Source organism: Clupea harengus, chromosome 2, assembly GCF_900700415.2.
Source record: "Clupea harengus chromosome 2, Ch_v2.0.2, whole genome shotgun sequence".
Taxonomy (NCBI): domain Eukaryota; kingdom Metazoa; phylum Chordata; class Actinopteri; order Clupeiformes; family Clupeidae; genus Clupea; species Clupea harengus.
The window spans coordinates 11,149,834-11,163,950 of NC_045153.1; the positions used below are offsets into that span (position 1 = coordinate 11,149,834).

The 14,117-nt window shown below is 39.5% G+C and overlaps 1 protein-coding gene across 2 annotated transcripts in view; it reads right to left on the reverse strand.

Annotated features, from left to right (window-relative positions):
* LOC105898443 (nectin-3-like protein) overlaps window positions 1–13,819 on the reverse strand; it is an 82,231-nt gene extending 68,412 nt beyond the window's left edge. For both annotated transcript variants that reach the window (XM_031582572.1, XM_031582580.2), the window contains exons 1-10: window positions 13,683–13,819; window positions 7,728–7,791; window positions 7,234–7,578; window positions 5,885–6,187; window positions 2,223–2,331; window positions 1,803–1,963; window positions 1,468–1,540; window positions 1,354–1,375; window positions 1,058–1,140; window positions 896–905 (exon numbers count right to left, since the gene is read on the reverse strand). In XM_031582572.1, coding sequence (XP_031438432.1) covers window positions 896–905; window positions 1,058–1,140; window positions 1,354–1,375; window positions 1,468–1,540; window positions 1,803–1,963; window positions 2,223–2,331; window positions 5,885–6,187; window positions 7,234–7,578; window positions 7,728–7,791; window positions 13,683–13,721 — 1,209 coding nt within the window. In that variant the 5' untranslated portion in view covers window positions 13,722–13,819. The remainder of the gene's footprint in view (window positions 1–895; window positions 906–1,057; window positions 1,141–1,353; window positions 1,376–1,467; window positions 1,541–1,802; window positions 1,964–2,222; window positions 2,332–5,884; window positions 6,188–7,233; window positions 7,579–7,727; window positions 7,792–13,682) is intronic.
* Between the last annotated feature and the right edge of the window lie 298 nt (window positions 13,820–14,117).

The window sequence follows — 14,117 nt, forward strand, 5'->3', positions numbered from 1 at the left end:
TCCAGTTCTAACCCAGTGGAGCAGGGAGAGCCTCGGACAGGGGCGGGAGAAGAGCGCCTGTGTGGATGACCTCTCTAAGCCTGGACCCGATGGAGAAGTGGCTGTATCCTAGGAACCCCCGAATGAAGCGTTGGATGTATGAAGTCCGAATCTTCGAGTTCAATGGAGTCAGAAAAAGGTTCTAGCTCCATTACTTAAAGTCTGTCAACGGGAAGCTCTGACAGTTTTTTAAACAAAGTTCAGGAGGAGCCCATTGGGATGATTGACGGCTGTCACTCATCCCATTTCCACTTTTGAGGAGATTTAAACCCCCCTCATCTGTCTACCACATCACTCAGTCTGCCGTAGCAAAGCATCCCACCTCCTCCCCATTCTCCTCATTTTCATTAATAGCTCTAAGCTCACATTACTCCTTATCCATAGGAGGTGTCAGTGGACATCATTCATACGCAATCTCCACTATGGGCATACCAGGACCACGGCCAGCTACCAAGCCCAACATGCTTATTATCAGCGCTCTAAATCAACCATTCCAGACAAGGACTATCTCTCCTGTGATACAGGTGGGAAAGGGAGCCTGATTCTTCATCTGTGAAAACGGCTTTTGTGGGGAGGAGGTGTAGTAATGTCTGCTTGAAATGGCCATCCCTACTTCATACAACTTTTAAATGGCTCGCACCAAAACCGAGTGACATTTAGCTTCACGTTAGACAAGGTAATGTTTAATATACAGGGGTGCAGTCAATACACAGTTTTGCTTTTTAAAATGACATAAAATACCATCACATGGTTTATTTACGTATTACGTATTTAATACGGGAAAAATTTTTGCAAACTTGTGGTAACATGAAAAAAAAATTCTTGTACTGAAAAAGGGTTTTAAAAAAAATCTTACCTGTAATTGACTGGGAGCGTGAAAGGGAAAGAAGGAAAAGAGAATTTTAAACAAATCAGAACTAACTTTAATAAATGAACAGTAAAATGTAGCATTACATTTAAATAACTAAATCATTTAAAACATGATTAACTGTATACCTGTATATTAAAGTACTTCTACCTTGATTCTCCTGACTCCTCAATGACAGAGTCTTCACTCTGCCTTCTTGAATCTGGAGCCTGAAACCTGGTCATTAATGCAGTCTGGGGAAATACATGAATTCACTCTAAATGGCAGCACACAGTATACATTATATCTGTAGAAATCACATTTTATGATCAACCAGTTAAGTGAAAGAATCACTTAAAAATCATACATTTTAAGTAATCCTTGAATAAATAGAAAAGACACTGGACTGCAGGGCAGCAAAAGGGAAATGTGACAACTCTGTGACCAGTAACAGTAACATAGCTCACCACACTACTTTTCAGCGCAGATCTGTTGAAAACGTAGAGAAAAAGAAATGTTTAAGCTTCAATAACATCACGGAACCCTTTCACACATGTGTTTATATAGGAAATATATTTGACCTGTTATTGAATATGCAAAATGTAAGGAAACACAGGAACACTGTGAATGGAATCCAAAGAAAAAACTTATCTCCTGAAATGACAAAAGTGATCGTCACATTCCTAATAATGTACTTCCTGCTGTACCTCATATCTACAACTAGCAGATCCAATGCAACAAATAATTCATTCATAATTAAAATCAAACAATTTATTGTCAAATTTTTTACATCTTTATATATATATATATATATATAAAAAATATATTGCATACAGTACAGCTCAGTAAACTAGACATGATAAAACGGTTAAAACATAAGAAATCAGTAAATAATTTAAATTGAACAAATACTCACTGGAAGTTGAAATTATATAAAACTGCAATGAACATGTTGCTGACCCATAGATGTTTGAGGCTTCACAATCATAAAGGCCATTCATGTCGGAATGTAATTTTTGAAAGTAGAGTTTGTTACCATCTGCTTTAACTCCATTATTGGAGAGAGGAAGTCCATTCCTGTGAAGAAAATGTTTGCAATGCAATGTTTAGTTTGTGATGACATTATCCCTGATCTAATTTGACAATTGGCAAAAACTATGTTGATGGGTTAACTGTTAAACATTCACATTAGCTCTCCTCTGATCCTTTCCTTTGTCATTTCCACTAGTAAACCAACAGTTTCTGTTGTGTTGAGTATAGAGGCTAATTGTTGAGATGTTGCTTCAGAGAGTTAAGAATGATTGCCATGTACAAACACCCCTCCAACAAACTGTACCTTGTCCATGTATAATTGTCTGGTCTTGGATTGGCATCAGCTTGACATTGAAACACTGGAGATGAAGAGGGACTCTCGAGAGGAGTCACCTTAGTTGACTGAGGGGGGTCTGCAAGAGAATTTCAGTTGTACACAGAATAAGTTGAGAACTTCCTTGTGCCAGTGTTTAGCAGATGGGGGAGAGAAAAAAAAGGTTTTTATTGCGTAATTATCATGAACAACAAAAACAACAAAACGTATTGTCAAGGAAGTAAAAAATAAATGTTATCCACATGTAACATTCTACCACTCTGTTGAAGAACAGTTAAAAAAAAAGAGTTGTCAAGGACTGGAATGTTTCAAAGTGTAATGCAAGTCTGCGGGGTCCAATTAAGATTAATAATCCAGACATATAAATAAAATGGCTAACATTAATAATGGAGTCACCACTGCCGTAAACAATAACCAAAAGAGATGATTGGAAACAGTAAACTTTCTTGTTCACTCCTCAGAGCATGGAGTGTCACATTGTATTGTAAAATTAAACTTGCTATATTTAGTATTGGTACAATTTCAGCAGAAAAACAAAATGTCTCCGCTGAATCAGCAGCGGTTCCTTTGCGAGTGATGACCTTTTGCTCAAAATAGTGCAGTGCGGGTCTAATTTTGATTGTGGAGTGCGAGTGCAGGCGGAAAGAAACTGGTGTGGGAGTGGGAGAAAGAAATTACTCACGACTCTCGCAAGATATAAATGTATAAAATGAAAACAGTAGACTTCGTTTTTTGTTCTTAAAGTGCAGAATATTATATGTATTTATATGTTTTTTATTATATGTATTTTGTATTTTGAGTTGTGAAATGTGTGGTCGGGAGCAGAACAGCGCTCTGTTTGCAAGCACAGGAAGACATCGCGGGTCATACACTACACTCTGGATTTCCGATCACCAGGTTTCTGAGTAAGACATTTTTAACCTTGGTGTTAAAGATGCGTATCTTGGTTGACGTTGTAATGGCTCCAGCTTTCCAGAGCTAATGCAAGGTGTTAAAAGCTGCTTTGGCTTTTCCAATTCTAGCTCAGACATCTACATCCGTTCCCCCGCTAGTACTCTCAATACTTTTTTTTTTGCGTTAAGATGGCCCTCCGCAGTTCTTCCTTGGTTAGTATATCACAGTTAACGGGAAGGACACTTTCTGCTGGTGGCATATCAGCCCTAACTCTTGGGGCTGGCCTATTCAGCAACTCCTCGAAATGCTCTGCCCATCTTTTCAATTATTCCTTTTTTTTCGTGAGTATGTTCCCTTTTTTGTTGCGGACCGTTCCACCATCCTGCTTGTATTTTCCAGCCACCTGCTTGGTGATGTCATGGAGACCTTTCATGTTTCTTTGTGTGGCTGCATCCTGTGCCTGCTCTTCTAGATATTTGATGTATCTTCACTTGTCCTGTCTTAACCATCTCTTGACTACCTTATGGGCTGTGGTATAAGGCTGTTGTGCCAGAGATTTTTCTGCTCTCGTGCGGCTCCTGTTAATGCAAGGCCGTACCACAGCTAAGGATGTATTTGAGCAACTGTGTGATGCAATTGAGCATGCTGGTCAGTCATAGAAGTTGCTCTGAGGACTGTGGAGCATCAATGATCAGCATATCAGTAAAATATTATATAATATAGATGGAAAGATGCTGTATTTTGGCAGACAAACAAAATTATACACTCGAAATATATTTATTATAAATAAATGTATTTTATAAAATAAAATAATTCAGATTTTTGCTGACACTGTATTCAGTTTTCTGCTATGTTTTGTTTGTTTGCAGCCTTGTTACAAACTATACAAAAGTGGTGCAGTACAGCATTTGCTTTGAAATGTGCTTGTATGAAGGAAAAATATAGATGTAGTTTTCAATGAAGACATTATCCCACTATTACTGCTCTTTATGTAAGTCATGGGCTATCAATGACCACGCGATCCAAAAATGCAACTATAACAAACACCTTTATCCAAAGAGGATATTGCATTGCCCAGGAATTGAAACCCAGGACAGCTACTTGTTATTCAACTAACTAACCATTGTACCACTGATCACACATGGTAAATTTGCCACACTCAAAAGTGGTATCTACAGTATTGTGATCTGGCCCCTTACTGACCAGACTGGATGCTCATCGGCCCCAAGGTCATTTGAGTTTGAGACCCATGGTTTAGACAGAGTTATCCAGTGGCTGCCTGCATTTGGTTTGTAGCAGATGAACATTGTACTTAGTTCTGACGGATGTCGTTGTTTCGCATTTCTTCAGCTTGAGCCTCTAAGTGGTGGTCCGATACTGCATCTGCACCCCGTTTCACTCTTACGTCCAGTAGGGATCTCCAGAACTTCTGGCTAATGCAAATATGGTCTATCTGAGTTTCCGTCATCCGGTCAGGTGACATCCATGTGACCTTGTGCACATCTTTATGTGGGAAAAGTGAGCCTCCAATGACCATATCGTTATCTGTGCAAAAATCTGCAAATAACTCCCCATTCTTGTTCGTTACTCCAAGTCCATGTGTACCCATTATCTTTTTATAGCCTCCGTTATCAGATCCAATTGTTGTTTGTTGGTGCATGACACTGCACAATCTGTAAGTTGATCCTACGATGTTTGGTCTTAAAATGAGCTGTGATTCTCCTAGAGCTGATCGGTTCCCAGCTGATAAGTGCCTTCTGTGCTTCTTCATAAATCCTACACCTTCCGTATGGTGCGCATTCCTTTCAGTGTGGCCAGAATACAGAATTAGCTCAGCGGTTGCTAATCTGGTTTGACCTGCCTGAGTCCATCGTGTCTCGCATAAACCGAGTACTTGCAGGTTGTACCTTTGCATTTCATTTGCGATTGTTATTGCTTTACCCCCTTGATACATGGACCTCACATTCCAAATTCCTATCATAAAGATCGTCTTGGGCGTAAAAAGATTTGGCAGTGTAGATTCTATCGCCGTTTGTCCACTCTGTCATTCTTGCTCTTCTAGTAGAAGGCGGTTCTCCCAAAATTTGATTGGTCTTGATGTTTCAGTAATCCAATAAATCCACTGAGCTGGCCCACCTAGCTTCACCAGAGCCCCTTTAGCCAGCACATTTCTGGGTTATTCCAAGCAGGCCTTCATGGCAGCCGTAGCGGCCTGGGTAGAAAACTACCCACCATACATCACCCTATTTGGCAATCCCATACTTTGTCTGTTACCACCTCCTGCGACTAGGACGAGGGGATGGACTTCGGTAGGCCCTTGTATTTACAGTCAGAGATTAATCTTTTCTCATGCAAGACTATTATTTTATTCGCCATACAAAATAAGCTGAAAACACAAAACAAGTTCAAGATTCCCTATGAATAAAACCGGTCTTAAATGAGCTCCCAACCATTTTTTTTATTAAATCCTATTTTTTTTAAACTGAAAACGAAAAAAAGAAACCATCACTTTGACGCACTTGCCATGGTTCTAGTGTTAAATAGGTTGTTGGTGTCTGGGACCCTTGAGCCCGACGGCTGTATGAAACTGTGCGATGTGCATTCTCCGCTTTTTTTAGATGGGGAATATGGGACATTTCAGCTAAATGTTTCATTGAAATTGTAGTGGTAAAGTTTAGTCCATTGTGTGATCTGAAAACATAGAGATGAAAAACAAATGCTATAGCACTGCTACTCACAATGGATGTTGATAGAGTAAGGGATCGTCCGCTGTCTTTCCAACGTTGGGTGTCTGACCAAACACAGGACCTCCTTGTTGAGGATGTCTCTGGAGGGCACACCCATGAGACTGCAGGAGACATTCATAGATCCGTCTGGGTTCTCAGTAGAGTTTGTTATTGATCTCACAGATATTCTAAGGGAACTGGCATTCCAGAACACCTCAGCAGGAGGATGAGCAACATCAGCTCTGCATGTTGCAAGAGTTGCCTCACTTGTGCCAACCAAAGGTGTAATGGTGGGGATGTTTATCTCAGGTCGAGCTAAAGGGATAAAAAAAGGGGTTATTTGTCATATGTAAAATCCACAAGTAGTATTTTTGATGTGCTACTCTAAAACTGAATTTGATTCGGTAAACTTTGCCATCAAATACCGTTTGTTTCAAGTAATTGATATATTTTAATATCTATACAACATTGCTGTGATGTCTCCAACAGTAACAGTAATTCGTTTACTTTCAAACATATCAAACAAGGCAGGCTTGCTCAACGTATCATAGCTGTTAAATCTCATTCATTTAATTTACTATTTACAAAATGGAAATAAATATGCCGGTGTCCAAAAGAAATTCAGTTCGCTTGCCAGGCATGATAAAAGATTACAGAGAGATAATCTGCACAATTATGGCATCAACAGCATATCTGATATGTAATTTCAATTTTTTTTTTTTTTCTTTGATGGATATTCATGTATAACCATGAAGTAGGCTTTGTTAATTAACCAGCCTTTTGTAGAGGAAAGGGGTATTCCACATCTGGGGATCCCTAAACTGTACTAGAAGCCCTCAGAAACATTTATAATCTGAATCTGAAAATCTTGCTGGGGGGGCCTTCTGTCAGGGGGCCCAGACCTCTTAGCAGTGGCCTTATCACTGACAGACATACGCTAGAGGACAAGGACATATAGGAACTCACATATGGCACAAAACATACATTTAAAGCAGTTCATGTCTATAATAATCAGACCAGGGGCGTTTCTAGTTATAGAAAAGATCAGGGGTGAAGTCAAATTTGCCTGGATTTTATTTTTAAGGGAGATTGGCATTGGTAAATTAGGGAGGTATAGTGTATCTACCAAGATATTAAGATGACATGCATGACAAGACAGAAAACTTTTTTTTGAATCCCTATATAGCCTATATGTATGTGTTTTGTTCCTCAACATTGCTTTGGCAATTAAAAGTAAACATTAAATTCAAGAAAAGTATATTATCTTGAATCACAACTTTGTGTGACTCACATGTATACATAAGGAACACTAATCAACTTCCTTGATAACATCATTCTGTTGTCAGAAAGAGCAACCATACCTTGGACTTTCAGCTGAATGGACTTGCTGACAGGACTGCCTTCAAACAGAACAAAGCGACATGAGTAATTCCCAATATCCTGAAGTCTTGCATCCTGAAGACGAATATTTCCGATGCCTTGTGGTATACTCCCAGTAAATTGAAGGCGATCCTTGAGTCCATTTTCTTCTTCAGGAGTTGCATCCTTATTTCTTATGATTGTGAAAATCTTTTTTTCTGGTTTCTTCAGTGTTTTTCTCATCCAGTCTACTCGAAGAACCTCAGCACCATCTCCAGACAGTTTACAAACTAGCTCAACAGTTTCTCCAGTAATTACTTCCTTATCATCACCAATAATGTTGATGGCTGTTGAAATAAAGTAAAGAAAGTTTTATGCCAACATATGTGACAAGAACAACAAAACTAAACTAAGAGCAAACTCTGTTTACATTCAGGAAGACCCTGCAAGGCGCTAGACAATTGTTATCACTCCCAGATAAAATTAAAGTATTTACCTTGAGAAATCCTCAGAAAGCTCAACAGGAGTAATGTATATTTTTGCGGCCAAGCCTTCCGCTCCTGCAGATGGGAATTAGATTTTTTTAATCAAAGAAAAGGTATCTATGGAGATCTTCAGTCTCTATTGATTTTCAGAGGGGTGTAATTGCTTGTTTGATGCTAAAGCAAAACAGGTCATAAATGGTTTGTTTAGACATTAATACTTTACATTAACGTTAAACAATCAAAGTTAAACCTTTTTGAGTTTAAAATGTTACATTTTTTTACACATTCGCAACTGAACATGTTGGCTATCTGAGATGGAGTAGGTTTACCAGAATTATTTTTGTTCTTGTTTGATGGGTATGAAGAAGAAAATAAAGTTTTGTGAATGATCTATGTATGTATTGTATTGAGTAGATCCTTTTAGGCTGAATCAAGAGGTACAAACTTCGACATCTCAATTTAACACAATAGGCCTGTGACATTTTGTGGTTTCTTGCTGTGTTTCCGTTTCGTTCTGCATACACCAGGCTGCATGGTGATCAATGCTGTCTATATGAACATCAAACTATGTAATTTGCCTGACAACGGAATTTGATTGGATAGTTAGAATGTTACGCAGCACATCCGGTAGGCTGAAAATGATGAAGGCTCCTACTCCTACTCATACACGAGGGTCTAGCTACAGCTGAGAAACAGCTCTTCAGCAAGAGTATCACAAGTAATCAGGTAAATGCTTGTTTCACAATAGTTGTTGAGAATGACAGAATACAAATGGAATCCTTTTAGCCCTGCTATGATTCTTAGACTCACAAGATATATAAGGTCAAGCCTAGAGAGGATTTTATCATCAAGTTTATTTTGTGTTGATGTTCTTGCTCTTTGACGCTCACTGCTAGGAGAACCTCACAGATTTAAATGGGAGCCACTTGCATTGGTTGTTGTCGCTCGCTCATGTAGTTGGCAATTAGGACAGATTTTGGTCCTTTTTAAAATTGTCATGTGAAAGCAAACCAAATCTACACCATGCAACAGTGTAAGAATATAGTGGTGCTGAACAAAACAAATCAGCAATAGGTCTGAAGCAACCTAAAACTACACAGGATGATTTGGTGACCCAGATTCAAGAAAACTTTTTCAAGTTTGGATTGTATAGTGATTCCTTTCTGGTGCTGGGCATTTTAAAATGTCCACTAACCAATCATCTTTTCCTAAAGCTAAAAGAACATAGAATAAATTACAAAGTCAATAAAAAGGGGAGTGCGTTCGATCAGTCTCAAAAAGCATCGGCGAACAGTTGGGCCTTTAGTCTAGATTTGAAACTGGCTACAGTTGGAGTACATTTGATGTCATCAGGAAGTTGGTTCCAGAGCTGAGCAGCATAGCAGCTGAAAGATGCTTTGCCATGTTTAGTTCTGACAAAAGGTATTACCAACAAATTTCTCTCCAGTAATCTGAGAGATCTAACAGAATGTTATACCGCAGGAAACATATCTGAGAGGTAAATTGGTCCTGTCCCATTTAGTGACTTACAAACAAGCAGCAGTGCTTTAAACAGGGGCGTAAATATAGACAGTGCAGGCAGTGCGGTTGCACAGCGGCTCGTGGGGCCCGTAGGGAAGTGGGCCCTCCAACAATGCGTCAGGCGGAAGCGACTGACTAAAATTGACACCTCTTAAAGTAACAGCATGTAGCAATTGTACTTTAGGGTTAGGATTAGCAATTTTACCTTAAAATAACAGCTTAAAAAAATTGGGCCGCTACAATGACGTTTAATATGGAGAATCGCCTCTGTGCCATTGCCATACCAGGGTCCGTGGGCATATTACTTCGCTATGTACGTTTCTGGAAGCCGCCCGAGTACTACTCTCTGCTGGACTAGTAAGTAACTTATTTGCCGTCTTGTCTAGTTTTGTCTTGTGTTGCACTTGCTTGATGTTTGTCTGTGGCAGGAAAGTTGTTGACACTAGTTTGTCATAGTGTCAAAGTAAGCAAATTTCAACAGGTTTAGCATCTCATTAGCGATTAGCAATTCCTCCGTTGTGCTGCTTTAAATAACTTCAAAAACGACCTTGTTCTTGTTTACAATAGTGCCTTATACTAAACATAGCACAAAAAAGTAAGGACATTTGTGTTTGGTAGATTATTTCTTTGTTGAAACAATGCTTCTCTGCAATGAATCTTATACCGTTGGAAAGCCTGTTTATTTCCCTTTTAAATGGTGCCACATTTGTAAGGAACATGCATTTGTGGGATGAGCAGCACAGCTGAGTATGTGGGTTGCGCCCATGAAAAATGTGAGAAATACACACAATTTATTTTGACTGCTTCAATTTATTGCATTTGTTATTAATACATTTACATTTAATCATTTAACAGACGCTTTTATTCAAAGTGACTTACAAGGAAATGTAAAACTACACCGAGGTAGGAGGTGAGGGGAATCGAACTATGAACCTTGCAGTTACTAGCCGACAGCGCTACCCACTGTACCAGATCACACTCGCTGTCACTTATTCATACATAGATATCACCGCATAGACAGCCTCATACACCGCTTCTTGTCTTGCTCTCACAACGGTGGCGGTGTTGGATTTTGCCATGATTATAGTCTTGTATTCTTCATAAGCGTTCATGATCATCTCCTGCTCGCCAGCAGAGAAAAAAAGAGGCACTTTCTTTGAGTTTAGAAGCCATTTTACCGTCAGAAAATCAATGTTTTGGTGATCGACCTTTACTGCCTTTTGAAGTAGGACGTGCACGCGCAATTGCCCTGATAAGTTTAGCCTGGTTGAAATTAACCACATGATTTGGATGCGGACCAGCCTTTGACGAGCTGATATATCCTGTCCTCAATCAGCTCGCTAATGTTAACGGGCTAATTGGACAATTAATTAACTTAGCTTCAGCCCTTACGACAAACGAGGCCCTGAATACTAATACATTCATTCACAGCCCAACAATGTGCTAACAAATGTTCCCTTAGAGTTGCTTGGATTTTGGGTCAACATAATAAAACATTTACTGACGGAGGGGTTGTCAATGAGTGCGGTAGCTGAAACCTTACTTCAGAAAAAACTAAAAAGAGTTTGGTGAAAAAAATCAAGCAAATACGTATGTCAGCATCATCAGCCACAAAGAAAACTGAAATATTAACCCAGGATGTGCTAGCACAGCTGGATGAAGCAATTCATAAGGCACCATGTGTAGGCTTGGCTGTAGATTAGTCCACTGATGCAACAATGCTCAGCTGTTAGTTTATGTAAGGTTCTTCAACATAGAGAAGAAAGAGTTCTGTGAAGACTTGTTAGGGGTTACACCCCTTCAGACCAGTACAAAAGGAGAGGACATCTACCTGGCCATAAAGGAGATGTTAACAAAGAGGGAAATAGAGCCGAAACAAGTGGTTTCAATAACCACAGATGGAGCCCCTGAATAGTACTTTCTTTATTTGATTTGACAGTCAGTTGTTGACTACATACAGACGTTGATACATACTAGGCTACTTTAATATATATGGCACTGAATCATATCGCAAGTTAGACATTATGATGTTCCGGACCTCTGCTTGAGGAAATCTTCTCTATCTGGACCTCTTTGAATTTTAATTGAATACCCCTGTACTAGACCATCTGGTTGAAAAAACATTTTAACATCTACTTCACTCATACGGTGTAGATATAGAGATAGAGAGTCATCAAAATCACTTCACACACCAATTAGTTACTGATGGTTATATTTTTTTTATGATTTTTTTTTTTTTTAGATAAACATTATTTTTGGATAAACATTATTTTTGTCCTCGCAAACTGTGTAGTAGGCGAACGTTACGGTTTGAGTGAATGGTGAGTGCGATACGGCGAAATGGATGATAAAAAGCTTCTGAATGGAAAGTTTACTTTTAAAAGTTGTGTTGTGCAAAAGAAGCAGGCTTCACTGTTGTCTGAAAATGTCAACAGGCAGCTGGCTGAAAGCAAAGAAGTAGTAGGCTTACCTTTTATTGGTAACCTAACTGTTACGGTTCAATGTTTCTGAAATAAGAGGCCTGACTGCTATGTTCCCAGCAAACTTGAAAAAAAGAAAATATTAAGCCATGGTTTAACTGCACTATAGGCTGAGTCCTTGTTTACCTGAAATGTGCACTTTATAATTTTATTTTGTACCACCCTGTTTGGCAATATTGGTTTTCAATAAAATAAAACATTTGCATAAAGCAAGCCAATCAACTTTTCCATGTCGATAAGGGCATTCAAATAAAAATAAAATGATGGAAAAAATAAATAAACGAAGGGACATTTAGAATAGATAAAAAATTGCGATTAATCGCGATTAATTTTGAGTTAACTATGACATAAATGCGATTAATCGCGATTAAATATTTTAATCGTTTGACAGCACTAGTTATATTACAACGTTTAGTTGAGAGGCTTTTGCACAATTTGGGGGAATTTTTATTGGGAAAAATGTTCAATAACTTTACTCGTTTACAGTGTAGCAGTGACGTGCGATGAGGTTCCGTAACGTCAGCCAATCAAATCGCATGTATGAAAATACGCCAGCGCAGGCGCAGGCTGTGTTGATAAAGTAGATATTTGCAGTGAGATTGACAGGTCAATAACCGACCACGCTGCTAGCGAGCTGTTTATGTTGTGGGTAGTTACCTTGCTAACGGGCTAACATTAGATAGCTGTCAGCAATCAAATCGATTTCATGCTAATATTCAAAGTGCGCGACGCTGAAAAAAAAGAAGGCGGACCAAACGCTTTGTGTGAATGAGTTGGTTGAAAACCCAGCTATTGTAAATTCACAAAGTACCAAACAAACTCTTATGGGCTGAAACACACCAAACGCGTTTTTTAAAACGGCAGACGCTTTAAAAACGTCTTGGCAAAGTGTGGCGGGCAAAACAGCCACAGGGGCACCAGGCTGTTTTGCCCGGCGCCTAGGAAGCGGAGCTGCGTGCGCAACCTGCCTGGGCCGAGTGTGACATTAATGAGCGGTGCGCCTCCGCGCCTTGCGCTGGAAAGTTGAGAATAGTTCAACTTTTAAGCGCATCTAAAAAACGCTAGAAAGACTCAACGCGTGGCGGAGAAAAGGCGCACACGCAAGGCCATAGAAAACAATGCATTTGCTAGCGTCCCGTTTTTTAAAACGCGTTTGGTGTGTTTCGGCCCTATAGCGACCAATAGCACAATTCATTCTTGAGAAAACTGCCTGTCTTGGCTTCTGACAAAGAGATGCCTGGCACAGTGAATTTACACTGAGTGGGCATGTCGGGATGTTTATAGTGTAACAGACTGAACTAGCGAGCTAGTTACCAAGCAATCCAGCTAGTAGGCTATCCTGTCACTTGTTTTTATATCAGAAATGTCATTCTGTTAAACACACAGGGTTAATTATATTGCAGCGTGAAACTAGCCTAAATAGTGCAACTCGCTTCCGCTTTCTAACCACAACCCAATTTGGACAGCTGTGGTCAGGAAATTGCCTACAGTGTACAAACAGGTTTCGTAGACACTACTACAACCATAGACACTACTACAATATTCAATTTCTTCACTCGTATACAGTGTAGTCACCAGAATCACATCATACATCATTTGGTCTACTGATGGTTGTACTACAACGCCTGTTTCCTGCTAGTATTTCTGTGTGAAGTTTTTTTTTCTAATGTGTTTGGTAGTAGCTATCTACCCCAGCCTACAAATTGACCAACTAGGGAAATGTATGGCCAGCGTTGATGAAGCTGTTAGAACTGTCTGAGATCTGGTAAGCGGATCCGTGCAGTACTTGGAAACGCGGAGAACATACGCTACTGGGCTACTTTTAGGGCGGATCCGGGCCATTTCATTTCGTGGACCAGAACCGCTACATCTACATAAACACACACACCACAGCACCTTCGCTTCTGGCTATTGAACATTAACAAACTCCCGAACAGATCCGTAGTAGTGACTAAAGCAACTAACCTTTAGACAAATTGGTTGATAACGTAGACACGTCTTCATTTTTCCTGAGAAAACTGTGCCTTGAATAAGGGTACCTCTGTAGCTTCTGGCTAAGAGAGGGTTAACTTCTTCCTCTTTTTCTTCTTTGTAGTTTACACGAACCACGTCACAGTCCTGACCAACCAACCTTCTTCAGGGGCGCGGGAAGGGGGGCTTTACTAATCAGACGAAAATGAAAACCCCGACAGCCAGGAGGAAATTCAGGAGCGAAAATGTGTTATTGAAAAGTGATGAAGAAGACTAGAAACTATAGTTTGAATCACTTGTGTTGTTACTTTTAAATTAAAGCCATTTTAGCTTAGCCGTGTTGTCCGTTTTCTATTAATCATTGTAACTTGAAGTTAGAAAGTAATTGGTTGCTACGCAACACCTGAAACACATTGTGTCGTGAGAAGA